Raw genomic sequence first — 22,616 nt, 5'->3', positions numbered from 1 at the left:
AAGATTATTACCAAGTAAGTGCAGATTGTAGTGGCCTAGCTACATTTGTTGGCTGGTTTACACTCCCAGCTAGTTCATGTAGGTTATCTTGAGGGTTATCTTGAGAGGATTTCGGGGCTTAGCGTCCTCGCGGCCCGGTCCTCGACCAGGCCTCCATTTTGTTACACACACCCCAGGAAGCAGCCCGCAGTAGTTGTCCAACTCCCAGGCACCCATTTACTGCTAGGTAACAAGGGCATCAAGGTGAAAGAAACGTTTTGCCCATTTGTCTCCGCCTCCACCGGGGATTGAACCTGGAACTTCAGGACTACAAATCTGAAGCGCTGTCCACCCAGCTGTCAGGCGCCCATGTAAGTTAGTAACAGTTAATTAAATGACAGCTGAGAGGCGGGCCGAAAGAGCAGAGGTCAACCCCCATAAGCACAACTAGGTGAATACAACTAGGTGAATACAGCCACAAACTTCTGCACCGTGCTGTGAGCTCGAAGGTCCCCAACGCCCCTGGCCAGACTGGTAAGCGCTGGTCACAAAGCTTGAAACGAGAGACGAGGCATCCGTGAACACATCAAGTGAAGGAAGAGGAAGGCACCATGGCACCGAACCCTGAAAAACCCGAAGAGGAAGTCTGTGACCCAGCAACCGGTACAAAGACACTGGGGAACGAACCCAGTGATCACGAGAGCGGTGAAACAGGCCAAACCCTGCCCAGCAGATAAACCAGCACAGTAAAGTTCAGGCTCCCACACAGCTGCTCAAGCAACTGCTGAGTGACCCAGGGTCCTCCTCAAAAACAGCCGAAAAAGGAACTGCAACCGGACCAAAGGCTGCCGGAGGAAGAGAGAGAGGGACGCAGTCTGAGAATCCCACACGAGGCCCAGCCAAGTCCAAACCTGGGACGGAACCGTCTGGGACTTCTGCCAGTTCACCAGGAACCCCGAACCTAGCAAGCTGGGAAAGAATCAAATCCCTGGCTAACAGACAAACAGACTGACTGGGAGCCCACACCAGCCAGTCTTCGAGGTAGGCCCAAACTCGAAGATCTAGCAGACACAGATGGGTCACCACAACCAGAGTCAAACGTGTGAAAACGTGAGGTGCCAGATTTAAGCTGAACGGAAAGCAACGAAAGTGGTATGCCTGGTGCCCCACCACAAAACCCAACCAATTCCTGAACCCCAGATGGATAGGGATGTGCCAATACATGTCCTTGAGGTCCATAAATGTGTTTTGCTTAATATTTTACATAAAACGAGACTATAGTCACATAGGATGTTGGTGTCGCCAGTTTGTCGGCCCTTAGCAATTAAGAAGTCACACCTTTAGAGATTTAATGTTCACACGGTGAGTAGAGGTCAGATCGCATCAGGTGACTTCGCTTCTGCTAAACTGATAATTGCAGATGGGTGTCTTGTGGTGTTTCCATCAGACAAGCCGCTGTCTAGGTGGCAGGTAGATACCCAGAAGCTATCTGCTGGTAGGTGGAGCTTGGCTCCCGGGTTCCCCCATATTATACCCTTGGAACTGTACATTTGTGACACTGAGCAGGACAGCGACAGATAGATCACTTGTCAAGAGGGGTTCCCACAGCCAGACTATGCCTGTCCCAGGCCGGGTTGGGACTCTGTCAGCCATAGCTCCCTTCCCCCCCCCCCCTCTCGATCAAACTTAGTCTCAGAAACTTTGGTGAATGAGCTTGTAAGGTGATGTATATTGTGATTTCAACTTAGGTGCTGTGTGATTCTCAGTGGCAGTCAGCCATAGGTGCTTTCAAATTCTTGTGTGGTGACTCAAATTGTGTATTAATGTTGACATTTAACATCAAATGATATGGTTGAATTATGATACCGATACGAGTGAAAATCTAATAGGAAATATATAATTGATTAACTTACTTTTTAAATTGCCTTTAAGTGTGATCCTTAGATCTTGGTTTTCTATGATATATTATATAGGGAAAGTTAGATTGGAGAGCACTCTGAAGTTTTCTGGCTTAAGATTATGACTTAAATATTCTTAGCTATACTGTATGAGTTATATTCGTACAGTGGGTATATGATTCACACCAGATAATATTGTTGTGCAGACAAGTTCCATTCTTTCTCAGATAAGTAACAACTTGAATGTATGGTGGTAGCAACTTTCTACTCTTCTACTTCTATCTTTCTACTATTCTAGCACTCTTGCTTACTATTCTACTGTCCTTGATCTCATTTTCTCCTGCTCATTCTAAATTTTCCCTTTCTCCTGACCACTCTTCCTCACACCTCCCATTTACTTCTCTACCTCTAAACACCTTTCTTCTTTTCTTCCATTTTCATTTTACGATACATAATAGCTGGACCTGGAACAACGTGGTCATCCGAAAGGAGGGGCAAGAATCAACCGGTTCAGATGAGACAAGTCTAGAATGTTCCGAAGATCCGCACAGTCCCGTTTTGGAACTGGAAACAAGCTGTAAACCACCCACTTTGTGATGACCCGACAGATGGACGAGGAAGAGGCATGCCCCCAGAGACCCAACCCCCCGACGGGAGGAAGGGCCGATCAACGTTACAAAAGGCCAGAAGAAATTACCTGAAAAGCCCACAAATCGCGGGACCAGGCACGGGCAAAAAGAGCCAGCCTCCCCCTTATCGCCCCGTCAACAGGATGACCCGCGAAAGGGCCAACGAGAACCCCAAGAAGCCAACCTTTGCACAGAGCAAACACCTCACCGACCAGACGAAGAAGGCACCGAAGAACTCACCGAGGCAGAAACTGGCACCAGGGGCCTACCCCAACAAAATGAGGCACGATCCAACCGAGAGGGTCGAGAACGACCCCCACAGAGTACTGACAAGTCTGAAATAGGACGGCAACTCACAGAAGCCACTGACAGAAACCCAGCAACATTGTCCTCCGGAAACAGCAGAGGACAAAACGGAGAAGACTGAAAAGCCAGGGGCCCAAGCTGAATCCAAAGATAGAGCCTGCCGATAGGTGAGGTGAGAGGTGAAAAACATAGAAATCGCCTCCAGGATTATCTGCACAAACAGCTTCGGCAAGGCAAATGACGCAGCAGCACCCGAAACCAGAACCCCAGTCGAGGGCCCCCTCACCAAGCCTCTTCCCCTATATCTTTGAAAAGCCAATCTGAAGACAGCTCCAGAAGACCAAAGAAATGCAAGACCGAGGCCAAATGACCGTGAGTCCGAAAGTCATCAGCCGCAAAAGCAGCCGAAACAATAGGAGCCTGAGCATGCAACTGCTCCAGACCCACGTCACAAGGAAGCGCAGGGGCAAAGAGTCACTCATTAAGAAACTCGAGCAAGCCCCCCAAGAATACCTGCTACACCGAAGAAACCTCTCGCCACTCAAGCGTGCGGGTATGTCAAAAGCCTCGCCAAGCTTCCTCGCTGGGAGCCGGTGGCTGAGTGGACAGAACACTGTATGCGTGATCCTGTGGTCCGGGTTCGATCCTGGGCGCCGGCGAGAAACAATGAACAGTTTCTTTCACCTTGATGCCCCTGTTACCTAGCAGTAAATAGGTACCTGGGAGTTAGTCAGCTGTCACGGGCTGCTTCCTGGGGGTGGAGGCCTGGTCGAGGACCGGGCCGCGGGGACACTAAGCCCCGAAATCATCTCAAGATAACCTCCAAAACTAAGGAAGGGACAGTCTACCAGCCCATAACACTCCGGAACCTCATAACGCACTCAGTATGGGGGAAGAAGAGTCAAACTCAAACGAAGCCGTATCCAACACCGAGGCATAAACTGGGTCTCACATGAGGTACACACCAAGGGCCTCCCAAACCTTCACAGGGGAATCCTAAGAGGAAGAAAAGCTCCTGAAAGACGAATCTGAGGAACCCAAGGGCACTGGAAAACGAACCTGGAGGGGGGGGGGAATTCCAAGCAGAGTCAAAAGGAATTCAAGAGCTCCATCCGGACTTTCACCAGAGCCCCGAGAACCTGCGACAAAGGCCCAGGGGCAGAGCCCTCATCCATACATACCCACCACCTGAGAAGGAAAGGCGGAGTCCAGTGGAAAAGCTTTGAAGAAGGGAGTCTGCTGGGTTGACTCAGAAGCCTTGTTGGGTAAGAGGGCCTCAATGACCTCCGCGCCCGAGTCTGAAGGAGCAGCCCCCCTGAAGCTGCTCCTTCAGGGGGGCTGTTCCTGAAGCTGAAGCCACCTGAGCTTCATCCCGAGCTAAACCTTGCCCTGACTCTGAAACCCTCAGACATTTGGGAACTAGAAGCACGGGAAGAGCAACAAAGTGAAGCATGAGGAAGAGAAGCAGGGCGAACCACACCCAACTGGGGAGGAGGAGGAGGAACCAAGCAAATGGAACCAAGTCCGAAGTGACCAATGCACCCAAATCCGAGTCCCCAAAACCCCAGCAGGGCAGCTCTGGGGCCTCCAACCAGGCAACCATCCTGGCCTGTTGCAGTAAAGAGAATCGATCATTTAATGCGGCAGCTGCCTGATCCCCGAGATCATCAGATAAGGAATGAGTAACTTGGAGTACAAGTGGGGAGCAAGTTCTGCAAGACTCCAGATCGTAGGTGTCCCCGACCCAATAGGCAGCATGATGGAGGCAGTATGGATGATCTCCTTCCTGAGGCAAAGGCAACAAACAACCCTCAAATTCCCACAAGGCAAGAGTGGGCTTGGAAGCAGTGTCCATGGTACAACCAAGCCCACACAGGTTTTCCAGGGCCCATAGAGTGAATAAGCCCTACGGGAAACCCAGGTATTGGGGACAGCTAAGCTTGTAAACCCTGTCATAAGCAGCCAAACCAACTGCAAGGAGCAGCAGTGAAACCTCAAGAGCAACAGTGGCGGACTACCACCACGCCCTAGGCCAAGCCTAATGGGGTTGCTAAGCAGACCTCTACTGCCACAACAGGCAAAAACATTTGAATGAAACTGGTTCAATGTGTATGTATCAGCTGGTTTTTTCCCAGCTTGCTAGGTTTGGATTCCTGGTGAACTGGTGGAGGTCCCAGTTGGTTCCGTCCCAGGACCAGTTCTGGTTGGGCATTTGGGCTTCGTTTGGGATTCCTTATTGGTTTCTGGGTGGGGGGGGGGGGGGAGCTCCTTCTGCTTCCGCTTCCGCTTCCTGGAGCTATCCAGCCTGATATGTATATTATTAGACTTTGGCATCAGTCAGTGTGAATGGAGTTCTAGGTCTACCCAGAACCACGAGCCAGAATCTGGCCCCCTTAGAGAGGCACGAGGAGCAATGGCCTATAGAAATGTACATGTGTGTGGGAACATTCTATGTTTGCCATCAACTGGGCCGGGCACCCAGAAAGGTAGGCGCCCCAAAACAAACCCTTAATCTGGTTAAAACTACTACTGAAAACTAACAAGTAAACAGAACTCCCCCCAATTGAAAAATGAGCAAACGAGCATGACATCACATTTACCACATCGCTTGTCTGCTCAGTTCTTCCCTCCCCGGAAGGGGAAAGGGGGAGCCCTAGATCATCACATTGCGCCGGCTATCCACCTGTCAGTTCTTGGCTGATGTGGTCCGGCTCGGTCGTGTGACTCCAGCTCCAATTTCTCTGTGTTGTGCGGTGCCTTGTGTCCAGTACTGCTCTTACAGTGGCGTGTGAGTTGGGAGTAATTTTCACAGATATTCGGGCTGCATGTTCTTAGGGTTCGGGTCACCTGCGGATCGACAATCTGGCTCCATTCAGACTGCTTCCTGGTGGTTCATTGCCTAAACCGAGGGGATTCGATGCGGTCCTTGGTTCTTTGGGGCTGGTCGCTTCGAGTGACACATCTGCTGAGTTCTCGGGGTTTGGCTCTCCTAGCTGTTCACGTCTGAGGGGTGTCCAGTGTCCTGGCAGTTGGCCTGACCTGGTTCGTTCCCCTGTCCACGGAATGGATGGTCGATGCCAACTCATTCAGTTGACTCTGCCAGACATTTGGACGCCCAGTGATGGATCTCTTCACGTCGGCATGGTCGAAGCGTCTTCTGATATATGTGGCAGCCTTCCCCGACTGTGAGGCTGTCAGAATCAATGCCTTCCAGCAGGACTGGTTGAGGTGGGGTTCCCGTTTCCCTGGTTCAGCTATTGCTCCAGGTCCTAGCTCGCTTGGAGATTTACCAGGGAAGAGTTGTCCTCTTGGCCCCATGGTGGCTGGCCCAGCCTTGGTTTCAGGCGATGCTTGCTCGGTGTCCAAACCCAGAGGTTTTGCTGCAGCTACACCTCTTTCAGCAGATCGGTCCGGTTTATTGCGAGACTGGTTCAATCTTCTCCTCGAGTCTTCGCGTCTGGTCTTTTTGACTCGTGTCTATCACCATCTGTATGGTGATCAGGTGGCTTCTTTGATGGTGTCCCTCTTGCAGACTTTGTCTTGGTGTCAGTATTATGTTTACTGGCGGTGCTTCCGATTCTTTTTGCCTCTTCGTCGTTATACAGTGGGGCCTCGACTTACGATGGTAATCCGTTCCCAGAGACGGATCGTAAGTTGAAATATCGTAAGTTGAAGCGATTTTTCCCATAAGAAATAAGGGAAATTGAATTAATCTGTTCCCTACCCTCCAAAATATTAACTTACAAATATGCAGGCGATGAGACACAATAACGTGGCTAAAGTATGTTGACCAGACCACACACTAGAAGGTGAAGGGACGACGACGTTTCGGTCCATCCTGGACCATTCTCACAATCAACTTGAAAATGGTCCAGGACGGACCGAAACGTCGTCATCCCTTCACCTTCTAGTGTGTGGTCTGGTCAACAATTTACAAATACATTTTATACCGAATACAACTTTGTTCTCTAACTTCAATACAGTACATATGTTCATCTTACCTTTATGGAGGACTCTTGATGGCGTATAGAAGATGGTCATGAGGGGGGGAGGAGGAGAGGTGTTACTGTTTGGAAGGGGAATCCTCTTCCATTATAACATCAGGCAGTGATGACTTTTCTGGGATACACTCTCTGGCATGTTTTGCCTGCATACCACTAGGACCTGCTTGCGGCTCACTGCTTGCTTGTTTACTACGAATCTGTCTTAAAAATACTTGTTTTTCCTTACATTTTAACACTTGTCTGTAGTAAGACATCACATTGTCATTTAAAAGGTCAATGCAACGGCCTGCTACAGCTGTATCTGGGTGAGTTTTTTCAACAAAACTTTGCAGTTTTCCCATACTTCACACATTTTCTTAATGAGGAAGAGATATCCTCTACTACCTCAACTCACAACTATTTTCTTAGGTTGAACCTTACCACTGACTTTCTGTAACCCATGGCGTGATATATAATAATCAGCTTTATGTTCAAAAAGCAAAAAATCACCACAAAAACGGAATTTCTTATAGGCGTGATCGTCACTAAGCGGGCAGCTCGAGTAAACTGAGGCAGGTTGGCCCACGTGACTGGGAACCACGCGCTCAGTCGACCCAAACGCGTACCAACAAATATCATTAGTCGACGACACTATCATAAGTCGAGTCACATTTTTCAATCAAATTTACATCGTAACTCGAAATTATAGTAAGTCGGGGCAATCGTAAGTTGAGGTGCCACTGTACTTCGTTATCTGTTAAGGTTGTTTTGTCCTTTCTCTCGTGGTTGTTTCAGGACCTCATCTTATGCCGAATACTGTCATCTCGTATCGTGCGGCGTTGGTGGAGCTGCTGCAGCTTGCGTTCAATATTGATGTTACTTCTGCTCCGTTTTGGAAGCTGTTTCGTGCGTTGTTTCACCTCTGGCCTGCTCATGTTCCGCTTGAGCTGTCCTGGTCCTTGGATCGTGTTCTCTCTTATCTCTCTCCTCCTTGGTTTGTGGTGACCCCTTCGGTTCAAAATTGCATTTCCAAAGCTCTTCGTGTTGGCATTGGCCTCCGGGGGTTGGGTCAGAGAGCTTCTTGCTTTCCTCTAGTGCAGGGGTTTCTGCTCTTTTCATCAGGGTGATAAATTTGTTTGGTTTCAGCCGTCTTCTTATTTTCTGGCAAAGAATGAGACCACTGCATTCTGGAGGGGTCCTTGGGTAGTTGATGGTTGGTCTGGCCGGGGGTGCATCATGTGTTGTGTTTGGTTGCGGCTCTCCACCGTTCTTTGTGCGCCATGGCCTCTGTGACCGGGGACATGCTTTGGGTTGATCCGGTTTCCCTTCCTCCCTGTTCTAGGGTTGGGGTCTCTCAGATCGTCCACAGGCTATTCAGTCCAGCCAGCCTGTGGTCTATCCCGTGCCCCATGACGTTCGTAAGTTTGCAGCACTTGCTGCTGTCTTCAGTATCATGTCTTGGGCTGACATTCAGGCATGGGGTTTTTGGTGGTCAAACAGGGTCCTGGCTGCACACTACCTCATGAATGTTCCTGGGCCTGGTCGGGCCTCTGTTGCTTTGGGTTTGGCGGTTGTAGCTTGTTGTCTCGACTTCGTGATGAGGAGCGAGTGCCAACCACCGGGTAAGTCCCTCTTGTTTTTGTCTTTTGTGATATAGCTCCGGGGAGACGAAGGGGCTTCCCTCAGAAAGCCAGCGTTGAATGTAATGAAACGCCATTTTCTGGGTGAGACCCAGAAGGTTTCCCCTGCAACCCTCCCTCCCCCTGGTCGGCGGTTTTTTCACGTGTTTTGACATCCAGCCTCGAACTAACAGGTGGATAGCCAGCGCGATGGGTCTGGAATTTAGGCTGTAATAACCAATTGTACAAACTGAGACGAGGTGGCCTTCAGCATGGGGGGATTCTATCATCTTGCCTCGGCATACATTTACATTTTTATTTACCTTTATTTATTCATATTTTTAGCAATTCAAATACATACTCATGTATCTTCCTGAAACTCGTCAAATTATTACTAATACAGTATTAGTAAACATCTTCAGTGAAATACAGTAAATTTCCTTTTTAAAAACATCTCTAGGTAGGGTTATACACATGTATTCTAGGTTGAAGGGGGAAGGGAACTATCAGAAAAGAGTGCTAAGCCATTATGACTATATAGCACTTGGAAGAGATCAGGATAAGGATTTGGGGTGGGACGGGGGAAAGAAATGGTGCCCATCCACTTAAATGGTCAGGAATTGAATGCCGACCTGCATGAAGGAAGACCATCACTCTACTGTAAAGCCCAAGTGGTTGGGCTGAATGTATCCTAGGTTGAATTTTAGACAGCTCTATATTGTAGGTCAAGTTAAGACAGACACTTGCTATATGTGCACTTTTGGAGCAGGTGACTAAAACACAAAGGCAAATTAAATTGGCTTTTTAGTATATTGGATGAATTTAAATATGAAGTATACATGACAAGTTATATCATTACTGTAATAGGTATTGCCTGTTGTAACATTAAAGCATCCTTATCATAGTATTCTTTGTTGCAGGTGAATACATGGGTGACTAATCAAGTAAAAGAAGCACCAAAAGGGATGCAGGGAGGCTGGTTCACCTCATACCTAAGTTTCTTTGATGTACAGCAGTCATTATCAGTAGGAACAGGAATAGCAGTTGCTGTTGCTGTGGGTATCAGCCTAGCTGTGCTAGTGATGACAACCCTTAATGTAGTTGTGAGTCTGCTGGCAGTCTTAAGTGTAAGTGCTGTTATTTTAGTGACATTAGCTGCATTAGTTTTATTAGGCTGGCATCTTAATGTTTTGGAGAGTGTAACAGTGACTGTGGCTATAGGATTAGCAGTAGATTTAACATTGCATTATGGTGTTGCCTATCGGTTATCCCCAGAGGCTGATCGAGAAGCTGCTGTGTCTTGGGCAGTGGCCCGCTTGGGCAGCCCAGTATTTATGGCTGCTGCAACCTCCCTGGCAGCTGGTATTTCTATGCTACCTGCCAAAGTTTTAGCTTATGTTCACATTGGTACTTTTCTTACAGTAATCACTACAGCTTCATACATCTACGCAACTCTCTTTTATCTTCCACTGTTGCGTATATTTGGCCCTGAATCAGGGTGTGGACAACTCTCTTATCCACAATTAAGGTGCTGCTCTTGTTGCAGTCAAGGCCCTCAGCCTCATGTGGACAAAACTGTGTATCAGCAGGCATTTATGAGTGAATCGACTTTATCCACATCTAGTACATCGTGTCCAGCGCCCCAAACTCATCCATCATCTGACACACATGAACTTGAGCCCTTAACTGCAATGCGTTTAGCTGGACGATGTGGAACTCACACTCGTGCCATCCACAACCCTACTAGACATAAAGTTGGTTTAGTTGAACCCCCACCCATATCAGAGGTACCCCATAACCACGTAGCAGCTCACAATGATGTGGGAATTGTCTCAGGGACAGGTCGTGCTGCTAGATCAGGATCTTTGTCATCCTCTGTGTGTGCGCAGGACCATGTAAACTTTGTCCCACGAAAAGTATCTTTGCCTTCACCTGGGGGTGCTGTGAGTGAGGGGGGCGAACCCTCTCCAAGACATAGTGTAGCCCCAGCATCTTCAGCTACAACAATTCTTTATTCAGAACCAGACACAGACTTTGGGCAACAATTCCAGCATCCTCCAGAAGGAAACATCATTCCAACAGTTCTCGCTCTTGAAAATGGAACATTAGTCGCCTAAGACACTGTGGAACAAATGCGCGGCTGTGAGTGACAATGTGTAGTAGTACCTTCTTGTGTGATGGTGCTAAATTGAAGCTACCACAGAGTATCTGTTATTGTGATAATATATTGCTCATTTCATTTGATATATTAGATACTTTATTCAGTTATTTGTAAAGATAACATTATAGGTAGCAGTTGAGTGTTGTTGCCTGCACTATGTTTTAATGAAAACCATTTATTTATTACATAGTGATCAAGAAATGTGAATAACTAATCTTTTGTGTAATAAATATTTTATATTGTGTTTGAAGAATGATGTTGGAATAGCGTGTAAGTTATTGAGACTCGGTACCCTTCCATATGTGAGTGGGTAAAATTTTAATTGATTGCAGTGAAATAAAAATATAACAAGCAGTTTACATGATAGTTATTTAGTAATTTTTTACCAAAAGTAATGTTACTGTATTGACATACCATAAATGGAAAACAAAAATAAAAAAATACTAAAGCCCCAGTGTTAAGAGAATCAAAGATGCACTTGCCAGGGTCCAAGGGGCATTTTGCATAATTTAAGGTTTAAGTCGAGCAGAAATGTACACTCTAAAATTGGTATACAGTGGAACCTCCAAATCATTCTAGACCTGTGTATCCAGATAAAATAATCCAAAAATTACACGTAATTACACTTAACCACCGTGCTGCGCCGAGTTTATTGTGAAATTACCCCTGTACGCATGAAATAGTGTTCCCAAAAAATTCTTTTTCTTCATAAAATGATAAATTCCCTTCCCTGAACATATCTATGTAAAAATAAATACCAAATTCCACTTACTTTAACTGTGGGGACGTGGACAAGGTGCGCTATGACGTCATCAGGGGCTGGTCGCCCGTGCTTGACATGCTCAGACACGGTCACACGGGCCATTCAAGCACCGGATGTTGCCACAAATATATATTCAATTATTTGTTCTATGTATTTCCAATGCGGTTTTATTTGTTTTTTCATCGTATATGATGCATATTTGTGTCCTTTACAATATGTATACAGTAGAACATTCATAATGTTCCATGGAACTATGATACATGTGTCAGTAATGTGTCCACAATAATGTTTATTGTCACAATATTACTTGTGAAAAATTCACTAAAATTACAATATGTACAGTTTCACATACTATTTACACAGTAACACACTGTATTACACACTCAGTACTTCGGAAGTGAGTAATAATCAACGAAGTAGTCCATGGTGCACAGCGCGACTTCGCTCTCGGTACACAAGGTACAGATAGATTTTCGCTTCCTGTTTCTTTGTTCTTTGCACTTGCAAATAACACACTCAAGTACACCCTTGACTTTAGTACTTGTAGGTTGTATGTAACCAAGCTTGTAAAGCATAAGGTAGTATTGAAAAGATTATAGAAAAAGATCAATTTGTAAAGTAGTCTTGAAAAGATCGCTTTGTAAGGTCTCACACAGGAAGAGATTCAGCTAGCCTCAAAGAGTGTTTGTCAGTCAGGAAGAGATTCAGGTATTCTTGAAAATATCTATGGAAAACACCACCATGGAAGCCACTAACACTGTTCATCTATGCTACTTGTATCAGATGCGTCATCACTGAACACAGAAAACGATTCATCTATGTATCATCTAAATAAATTGGAGATAGCATGGGTGGGCAAGGTTAGTGCTCAGAGCTGCAACTGGATACGCTCGCTGTATCATCCTCATAGGTGCTGTATCACTTGCATCCAACCTTTGTGTTAGGTCCTTATTGCGCCTAGCTTCACCAATATTATGACCCTTATGTTCTTCAAACAATAAGGTTTGAATTTCACCGACAGAGTGCGATCTTTCAACACCGCGTTGAACAGGTGTTTGGGAACCAGAGGGGCGTGCGCCACCCATGGTTGCTCACTTGGCACTAACCCTAGGGTTTAGCAGCTTAGCAGCCCTAGGGTATTTTGGAAATTTTTTCCAAGATGGCTGTCTCTCACTGTAGGTCCTAAGAGTCCATTTCGTACACAACCAACCTCGCACACATTTAGAATGGGTACGGAAAAAAAAATAAAAGTTTTCTCGGTTGGCGCAGTTTCCTGCCTATCGAGAATACTCGGTTGGTGCAGTTAAGTGGTTAAATAAAGTAATCCACCATGAAGGCAAAAACTTCATAGTGCAATTGTCAAGGACATATTTTTGTTGCTTTTATAAATGTTCAGGTAAAGTTAATGTCAAAATGTTTCCAAACTCAACCATTTTCAGTTCAAAACACAGTGTAATGAAAACATTAATATATAGCCTCATTAAAAAAAAAAAAGCACAACTCTCAGAGTGCCTAAGGACACTCTGCACAGTACAGTGGTTAAACTTACTGTACTTAAACTGGGATACAGTGTGCAGTGGAAGTATCAGAGGAGCAAGAATATTGTAAGAAAATAAATTTGACCTGGAAATAATTTTATAGTATTTGAAGATCTGTAAATTCAGATTTTTTCTCTACAATCATATTCTGATAGGTGGAGTTGATCCTTAATTTAGAGAAAACTGTTATGTGAAGGTTTGTATTTTGGAGGTTTCAGTGTACTTTGAAGAACTGAAATGTTAATTTCCTTTATTATACTGGTCAGTTGCTTTCTTTCATAAAGTGTTAGAAAAATATGATAAACTCCTGTTTTTTTTTACATTTATAATTGTGTAGGAAGACATATTGAAACTCATTAAAAAAGTTTAGAGAGAGATACTAGTGTCCAACAAGAATATTTAGAACTTCCTCATACTTGTCCATATTGTAGAAAAAAATTAACATGCTGTATTTTTCATAAGAATCGATTCTGTCTTTTGATGTGTTGTATCATGTCCTGGAAAATTTTATTTCAAGTCGAATTTACTCTGGGTATGACTGGAAATGCACTGAAGGTATGTTTTAGCTGGTTAAAAAAAAAAAAATTAGGAATATTCCTATGCAAACCCTAAGCCAACAACAGTTTATTCATAAATGTGGATAGTTGCTGACAAAGAATAGTTCAGAGTTGCCTTGTTTGCAAACCATTTTCAACCCAAAGGGCCCAGATCAATCCATGCAATAGTTTCCTCCTGTTCATGAATGTGGTTCATTTGACACACGAATCATAACTAAGGATCAAGTACAATATAAAAAATTTAGTTGTCTTCACTCTGTTTTCAAAGTGCACTTCTCAAAATGATTCATCCTTCTGGAATCAATTGGAAAAAAATTTAAGGCTAATTATATGATGAATCTTTTACACTAAAATATTATTCATTACAACCCTGCAAATACACAACATAACTGTCCCTATTTTCTGCTTATTACAACTTGTAATAAAGTTATTACATCTTGTTATAACGTTTCTACGATGTATTAGAACATTGTTACAACTTGCTATATTGGTTGTTACAACTTATTAGGAGGTGTTAAAACTTGTTCAAACGATGTAGCAACATCGTCGTTTCGTAGTGTGTTTGACGGGAAGAATGATGTAATATAGATTTGGTAATTACTGTTTCAGCATCTGAAAGTGGTAACTAGTGCAAATTGTGTATAGCAATGGTTTTAATTTTGCATTTAAGAAGAGTGATGTAAAAGATGTAATAGTTAAAAATGAGCATGTTTTTGTTACTGGCAGGGTATAGAAACTTCATGGTGAAATAGTATTTGTATGTTTAACATTTTTAAATTTATACCAAAAAGCCTAATTAAGCATAGGTATATTTCACAATATGAAACGAGCACTTTATGTACTTCATTTACCCGAGGGTGTATTACATGCAACCCGTTCTCGCAAATTCGTATAGTCAATATTGACTTATTAACTACGTGCATAGGTGATATACTAAACATAATAGATACCCTTAAAAGCTTCATAGAAAACACCGACCTTACCTAACCTTGTTAGTATGTTAAGATAAGCATCTTATTGTTTCGTAATTACAATTATTACTTAACCTATACCTATAATAGGTTAAGTAACAATTGTAATTATGAAGCTATAAGATGCTTATCTTAAGATACTAACAAGGTTAGGTAAGGTTGGTGTTTTCTATGAAGCTTTTTAAGGGTATCTATTATGTTTAGTATGTCACCTATGCACTTATTTAATAAGTCAATATTGACTTTACGAATTTGCGAGAACGGGTTGATTACATGACCTCTGTGGTATATGCTTTAAGAACAAAGTAAAAGTGAACAGACTGAAATGGAATAATTTATCATATTATTTGTAAGCTGCAAGAACTTTTTTGTGATACATTTAGGATTTTTTTATTATTATATTTTAATATTTATATTTTGAGCAGTGTAACCTTGAATTTACATGCTTAGTCTGAAAAATGTTCAGAATTAGTGTTATGCACACTTTTTATGTAACAAAAGCTGTAATGACCATTAGTCTTACAGTGGCTGTTAAGGGCCAAATGATTCAAACTTCTTGACTGCTGTAAATTCATAAATGTATTACAAAATCAATTATCATTAAATTCAGAGACTGACTATTAAGATTTTTGTTCAAGGTCATAATATATTTGTTATTAATAACAAGGGCCAGTAAGTATATCAGTTGTATTTTTAATTTTGTTTAGAGGTTATCAGTCACAAGTTGACATAATCATGTGCCTATTGCTTGTAAAATTTTGATAGTTAATGTGTAATCAGTATTTGAATTATATCATAAAAGTGCTGAAATATTAATTTAAAGTCTCCTAATTTGTATCAGTTTAAGAGTTATTTAAGCAACCTTTATGTAACAGCCACATGGAAATAAAATGTAATATATTTTCCTAAAGTAAGGTTGTTATTCCCTCATACCAGTGTTATATCGATTGGACTTGCCAAAGAACACAATAAAGCAGCCGGCACAACTGCAAAAAAAATGATAGGTTGGATAACAAGAACCGTTCACACTAGAGATGCTATACCGAAGATGATACTTTTCAAGACGCTGTGCTCTCTAGCGTGGAATACTGCTGCACAATGACAGCCCCTTTCAAAGCTGGAGAAATTGCTGATCTGGAGAGCATGCAGAGATCCTTTATGGCTAGAATCCACCCAGTAAAACATCTTGACTATTGGGACCGACTAAAATGCCTAAATCTGTATTCTCTTTAGCGCAGGCGGGAGAGATACATAATAATTTACACATGGAAAATAGTAAGAGGGGCTGGTCCCCAAACCTGCACACAGAAATAACACCAAACGAGACCAGAAGTCATGGCAGGATGTGCAGAATACCCCAGTTGAAGAGCAGAGGTACAATAGGTACTCTGAGAGAGAACTCTATCAACATCAGAGGTCCGAGACTGTTCAACATGTTACACATAATGGGCATAACTGGCTGACCCCCCTCAGTGTTCAAGGGAACTCGGTAAACACCTCCAAAGGATACCTGACCAACCAGGCTGTGATTCATACATCAGGCCACGAGCAGCTGCATCCAACACCCTGGTTATCCAGTCGAGCAACAAGAAGGCCTGGTCGATGACCAGCCCGCGGGGACACAAAGCCCCGAAAACACCTCAAGGTAAGGGGTATATGCACATGAGATCCAAAAGCCTGCCCCCCGCCGCCCCACAGCAAAGCCGAAAGTCAGCCAAGCATTACCCATGAGCGAGCACCAAGTGGCATACCTGCAACCTAATATATGTATTTTCAATTTGATAACATCAATTTTCATGTTACGTCATTCATTTTGGTATCAAATTTTTCACAATCTAAATAAAGACGCACATTTTAAAACTAGTTCCACAATAATCGAATAATAAATGAAATTTTAACAAATATTTTAATTTTGGACGCTCATCCCCACACAAGTATTTATAATCTTTCCAGTGTTCTGACCTCAATTGTCGGGATACATCATTCATTATGGTATCAAATTGTTCGCAATTTGCATGCATTTTAAAACTAGTCAAATAATAATCAAAGAATAAATTGAATTTTAACAAATATTTTAATTTTGGATCAAAATGCGTCCCCGGTGGACATCTGTAAGATTATTAATGGACCCAAACTGCGTCGCCACTGGGCGAAAGTGTCGAGCATAAGAAGTAAGTAAACCTAATGACTGTGTCTAATCACCAAAATGAATGCAAAGAAACAAATATCATTTGTGAGGTGATATTTCCATCTTCCGTAATCTGTCATGATAAATTTCTTGACTAGCTAATTTGTTTTTAAATTTCTGGTATGCTAACTCATGAAACAATGGAGATTTAGATGATAGCTTTTTAAAGATTTAAAACACATCAGTAGAGTGCACACTTGAAAACCCCGACCTCTAAACAATGGATCCCTCCAAACAACAGATTAAATCTGCCCATCAAATTAACCCTCCATCATTTGGATTAAAAAAAAAAAAAAATTACCAATTCCAGAAAGGGAATAATATAAATTTGGATCATTAGTTCGTGTAAAGCAAATTCATCAAACTATCATTTTTTTTCTTTTCTTATCCTATTTCCAGCTATCTTTTTTTTTTAATTTGTAAATGCAGTATTATTTAAAATATAAATATTTTCTAAATAATTTACTAGGCTTGTTCTACACTACAAATTATACAAACAAGTTGATTTTGTTCTGAGGCATCCAGACCTGCTGTGAAGGCACACATGCAGTGTATTGTTTTCCCTCATGTGAGAGTTCTGTCTGAACCCTCATTACTGGCTTTTCTTCTGATATAATTATTTGCGAGTTGAAGGTATGTTGTGCGGTAAGTGTAGTAAGGGTACATCAGATAAGAGTAAGAGGAACTTCCTTACCATTGATAAGAAGGCTGAATTATTACATATAAACATGGCTGTGAGGCAAGTGGCTGGTATAGGGGTAATGCTTTGGTATTAGTGCTTTTTGTGCATTAGAGGCACAGGAAGTAAATTACATTCAAAATGTGACACCCCCCTAGTGTCAGCACCTGCATCAGAGGAGCTCCAGGATATTTCACAATTCCTAAGTATTGTAGTACAGGTTGATGATAGTGAGTGGTGTCCCAAGGAACATAAAAGGGTAGTGCTTTGGAAAACTAGGTGAGATAACACGAATGTGCAAAGTGAAGTGAAAAATTAGATGAGAAAAAGTGCCTCTAGTGTTTAAGGTCCAGACAAAAACATTCAAGATGGGCACCAGCACGAAGGAAAACAAAACAAGAGCTAGATTGGGGAGGTTTTAATGAAGAAAGCATTGATATAAGCAGTCTACACAACAAATTGGCAAAATTAGATATTATAGTGAACTATCATATAGAAATAATCAGCAAATTGAAAGAACGTAATGAGCACCTGAGTGGCAAGGTTTTAGGTCTTGAGGGGTTAGTAAAAGACTTATGCAAGGACAAGAATCAACAGGAAATAAATTGCAAAGCCATGGAAGAGGAAAATAAACTCTTAAAAATAGTTTTGGAAGAAGTTAAAGCAAATTTAAACTAAATAACTACAATAGGTTAGGTAAGGAAATTCAATAGGAAAAACAGCTTTTGTCAGTACAGATGGAGGAAATTACCCAGGGAATAGAACAGTGCAAGAAGAAAGATATGCAACTCACCTATGCACAAGTGGCCAAGGAGAAGGAAAAAATAGAAGCAGCAGTAAAGGAAGCCAAACACTGCAGCAACCAGAATAAACAAACATTAGGCTGGAAGTCAGAAAGGAACTGGCATCAAATCCTAAATTGGTGCAAAACACAGTTGATCGAAGTAAGTCCCTGATAATTTTTGGTTGCAAAGAAAAGGAGATAACATCTAGGTCAGAAAGAGCTGTAGAAGAAGAGATAAAAAGAGAAGAGAAAAAGTATGCAATGCGTTATAATCTGGAAGAAAATGTGGTTGAAGCAGTAGATAAAATTATTGGCCTCGTGGAAGGTCTTAACTACTATCGATAATGTCTGTGACTACAGAAGGATTGGAAAGTATGTAAAAGGGAAAGATCGACTTTCGAGGATCACCCTAAACGGTTCCAAGCAGATGGAAGAAGTACTAAGGAATGCTAGAAAATTACAAAGTGATGAGGTGAGGAAAGTATGGTCATTATGACGAGATCTTTCAAAAGAAGACAGAGAGAAGCTGAAACTGAACCTCGCTGAGGCAAAATGTTTAAATGAGAGCAGGAATGAAGAAGAAATCAATTCTTTTTTCTACAAAGTGATAGGGGTAGGCAGACCAGTAAAGTGGTACATAAAGGCAAACGAACAAAATCATTAAAGGGAGGGGGAAGTGAAGAATAAGGAGAGGGGGAACAAGTTCCTGAAAATTGCATACACCAACATAGATGCAGTGAGATCAAAGATACTGGAGTTAAGTGATGTAATACAGCTGCAGACACCAGACATTGTTGCACTCACAGAGAACAAAATTTGAAAATATTTTAAATGAGGTCATATTCCCAAGAGGCTACTCAGTTTGGAGATGGGACAGAAAAATTAGGAAAGGTGGTGGCGTTGCTCTGCTGGTGAAAGAACACCTAAAGGTAAACGAAATAATAATTGCCAATCCACGAGACGTTGACATAATAGCACTAGAGATATGCAATCGGGATGATAAACTAACGATCATAAATGCATATAATCCACCGCCAAGCAACACATGAACAAAGGAGGAGCTAGATAATAAATGAGAGGGTCTTATAACAATAATGAGAGAAATTATAGCGAGAGTTGATAAAGATAGATCATGACTGTTGGTAGTTGACGACTTCAACTTGAAATCCATAGACTGGGAGGCACATGAAGCTAGAACAGAGGATTTTTGGACTTGTAGATTCGTAAACCTCATCTTGGAATCATTCATGTTTCAACATGTTAAACAAGCTATAAGGATGAGAGAAGGAGATGTTCCCTCCATGCTGGATTTGATATTTACCAGGAAAGAGGAAGAGATATTTGACATTCAGTACCTCCCTCCATGGGGTAAAGGTGACTCATGTCTTTTTGGGAATAAAGTATGCAATGCGTTATAATCTGGAAGAAAATGAGGTTAAAGCAGTTGAAAAGCCGAGGTCGTTATGGGGAACTCAGACATTTCTTTAAGGAATTTGACTGGAAAGACTTGCTGTTAGGACATGAAGTTTATGAGATGTATGTCAAGTTTTGTGAAATATATGATAGTCACAAAAAAATTTATACCAAAGCAGAGATGCAGAACTAGGAAACAGGATTGGTTCGACAGGAATTGCGAGAGGACCAGAGATCAAAAGACACAAAAATGGAATCAATATAGGAAGAGGCCAAACCACCAATCATACCAGCGATACAAAGATGCGAGAAACAACTACACGGCAGTGAGGAGAGAGGCAGAAAGAAATTTTGAAAAAGGGATTGCGGACAAATGTAAAACAGAACCAGGTCTATTCTATAAATTTATAAACAACAAATTGCAGGTAAAGGATAATATTCAGAGGTTGAAAATGGAAAATAGATTCACGGAAAATGAAGAGGAAATGTGTGAAACATTAAATGAAAAGTTCCAAAGTGTGTTTGTACAAAATGAAATCTTCAGGGAACCAGACACAATAAGAATTCCAGAGAACAACATGGAGTACATAGAGGTGTCTAAGAGACAAAGTGGAAAATATGCTCAAGGAGCTAAGTAAGAACAAAGCAGTTGGTCCAGATGGAGTTTCACCATGGGTTCTGTGAGAATGTGCACCTGAGCTCAGCATTCCACTTAAACTGATTTTTCAGGCATCCCTGTGTAAAGGAGTTGTAGCTGGTGTGTGGAAAAAGGCTAACATCGTTCCACTCTACAAAAGTGGCAGCAGGGAAGGCCCCCTCAATTATTGACCTGTATCATTGACAAGTGTAATAGTCAAAATATTGGAAAAAATAATTAAAACTAAGTGGGTAGAACACCTGGATAGAAACGATATAATATCAGACAGACAGTGTGGTTTTTGATCAGGAAGATCCTGTGTAACGAATTTACTCAGTTTCTATGATCGAGCCACAGAGATTTTACAGGAAAGAGATGGTTGGGTTGACTGCATCTATCTGGATCTAAAAGAGGCTTTTGACTGAGTTCCACATAAGAGGAGGTTCTGGAAACAGGAACATATTGGAGGGGTGACAGGTAAGCTTCTAACATGGATGAAAAATTTCCTAACTGATAGAAAAATGAGGGCCGTAATCAGAGGCAATGTATCGGATTGGAGGAATGTTACAAGTGGAGTACCACAGGGTCCAGTTCTTGCACCGGTAATGTTTATTGTCTACATAAACAATCTACCAGGTGGAATACAGAATTATATGAACATGTTTGCTGATGATGCTAAGATTATAGGGAAGGTAAGAAACCTAGATGATTGTCATGCCCTTCAAGAAGACCTGGACAAAATAAGTACTGTATATGGAGCACCACTTGGGAAATGGAATTTAATGTGAATAAATGCCATGTTATGGAATGTGGAATTGGAGAATTTAGACCCCACATAATCTATAAATTATGTGAGAAATCTTTAAAGAATTCTGACAAAGAAAGGGCTCTAGGGGTGATTCAAGATAGAAAAATATCACCTGAGGACCACATTAAGAACATTGTGCGAGGAGCCTATGCTATACTTTCTAACTTCAGAATTGCTTTTAAATGCATGAATGGCAAAATACTAAAGAAATTGTTCATGACTTTTGTTAGACCAAAACTGGAATATGCAGCAGTTGTATGGTGCCCATATCTTAAGGAGCACATCAACAAACTGGAAAAGTTACAAAGACATGCCACTAAGTGGCTCCCAGAACTGAAGGACAAGAACTACGAGGAGAGGTTAGAGGCATTAAACATGCAAAAACTTGAAGATAGAAGAAAAAGAGGCAGTGTGATCACTACGTATAAAATAGGAATAGGAATCGATAAAATTGATAGGGAATAATTCCTGAGACCCGGAACTTCAAGAACAGGAGGCCATAGATTTAAACTAATGAAACAAAGCTGCCGGAGAAATATAAGAATATTCACTTTAGTAAACAGAGTGGTAGACAGTTGGAACAAGTTAAATGAGAAGGTGGTGAAGGCCAAAACTGTCAGTAATTTCACAGCGTTGTATGACGGTGCTGGGAAGACGGGACACCACGAGTGTAGCTCTCATCCTGTAACTACACTTAGGTAATTATACTTAGGTAATTACTTAGGTAATTACATAGTTTGTAAATTAATTGGAGAGCAGTGGTAAAGGAAGCAATGTGAAACAAAAATCTTGATAATAGTCCAGGCTGGACCGAAATGTTGTCACTTCCTTTATTTTCAGATGTGTGGGTTGGGTGTCTAATAAAACCTTATATGCATGAGGATTTGGAGGATACTATTCACCAATGACTCAGAGCACTGTAGCTTGGGGCTGGCTTTTAATGGTGCACAGTCTGTAGCAGAAAGAATATCATGACAAAGTATTTTGCTGGATTTAGGTTACAAAGGCCAACCCTGTGCAATGAAAAGGTAAGTGAATAATAATTTTTTTTTTTGCATAATTATTATTTATATATTTGTATGCTTAAATGTGTTGAAACGTGTATTATATTATTTGCTATTCAAAATCCAAAAATATGTTGATGATAAATAGCCATCCCCGAAACAAAATTATATACCTGTACTGTGTCTGGATTTTATGAAAATCCAGATGAAGTGTAGAATGTGATTGGCATTTATGAGGATGCTTTAGTACTGTATAATTAATATTCAGATTCACACACTAAAGATGCACTGTATCCTAAAGGAGACCGTTCAGGAGACAATTTCAATTAAAAAAAAATATATATATTTTCAACTGTATTTTTATTATTTGCCATATACCGACTGGTTTAACATATCCTGTTTGTCCTGAATTATAATGAAATATTGGAAAATAATCTCTAAAATCAAATATTTTATATGAAAATAATTATTCATTTATATATTGCAGAAAATTAAAAGTTGACTGTAGACCATGCTTAAATTTTTGTCTTAGATTATGGTTACTAGTATGTGTCACATTAGAGATGTAGAAACAATAACCAAGGGTTAAGTTAGCAAACATGTTCATTATTATGAGCTCATCTTTCATATCTACTTTAAACAAAGTTGTCATTTCTGTTGAATGTTTTATGCAGTATGAGAAATTAAACAGCTGAAAAT

At 41.7% G+C, this 22,616-nt stretch overlaps 1 protein-coding gene across 4 annotated transcripts in view; it reads left to right on the top strand.

Moving 5' to 3' along the window:
• The window catches only part of LOC123745278 (RND transporter family member dispatched), a 225,995-nt gene extending 212,084 nt beyond the window's left edge, over window positions 1-13,911 (top strand). For all 4 annotated transcript variants that reach the window (XM_069321864.1, XM_069321865.1, XM_045725660.2 and 1 more), the window contains one exon: window positions 9,335-13,911. In XM_069321864.1, the coding sequence (XP_069177965.1) occupies window positions 9,335-10,531 (1,197 nt within the window). In that variant the 3' untranslated portion in view covers window positions 10,532-13,911. The remainder of the gene's footprint in view (window positions 1-9,334) is intronic.
• The last annotated feature ends 8,705 nt before the right edge of the window (window positions 13,912-22,616 follow it).

Source organism: Procambarus clarkii, chromosome 10, assembly GCF_040958095.1.
Source record: "Procambarus clarkii isolate CNS0578487 chromosome 10, FALCON_Pclarkii_2.0, whole genome shotgun sequence".
Lineage (NCBI taxonomy): Eukaryota > Metazoa > Arthropoda > Malacostraca > Decapoda > Cambaridae > Procambarus > Procambarus clarkii.
The sequence above is the reverse complement of the archived record's forward strand: the minus strand, read 5'-3'. Positions and strand labels throughout refer to the sequence as shown.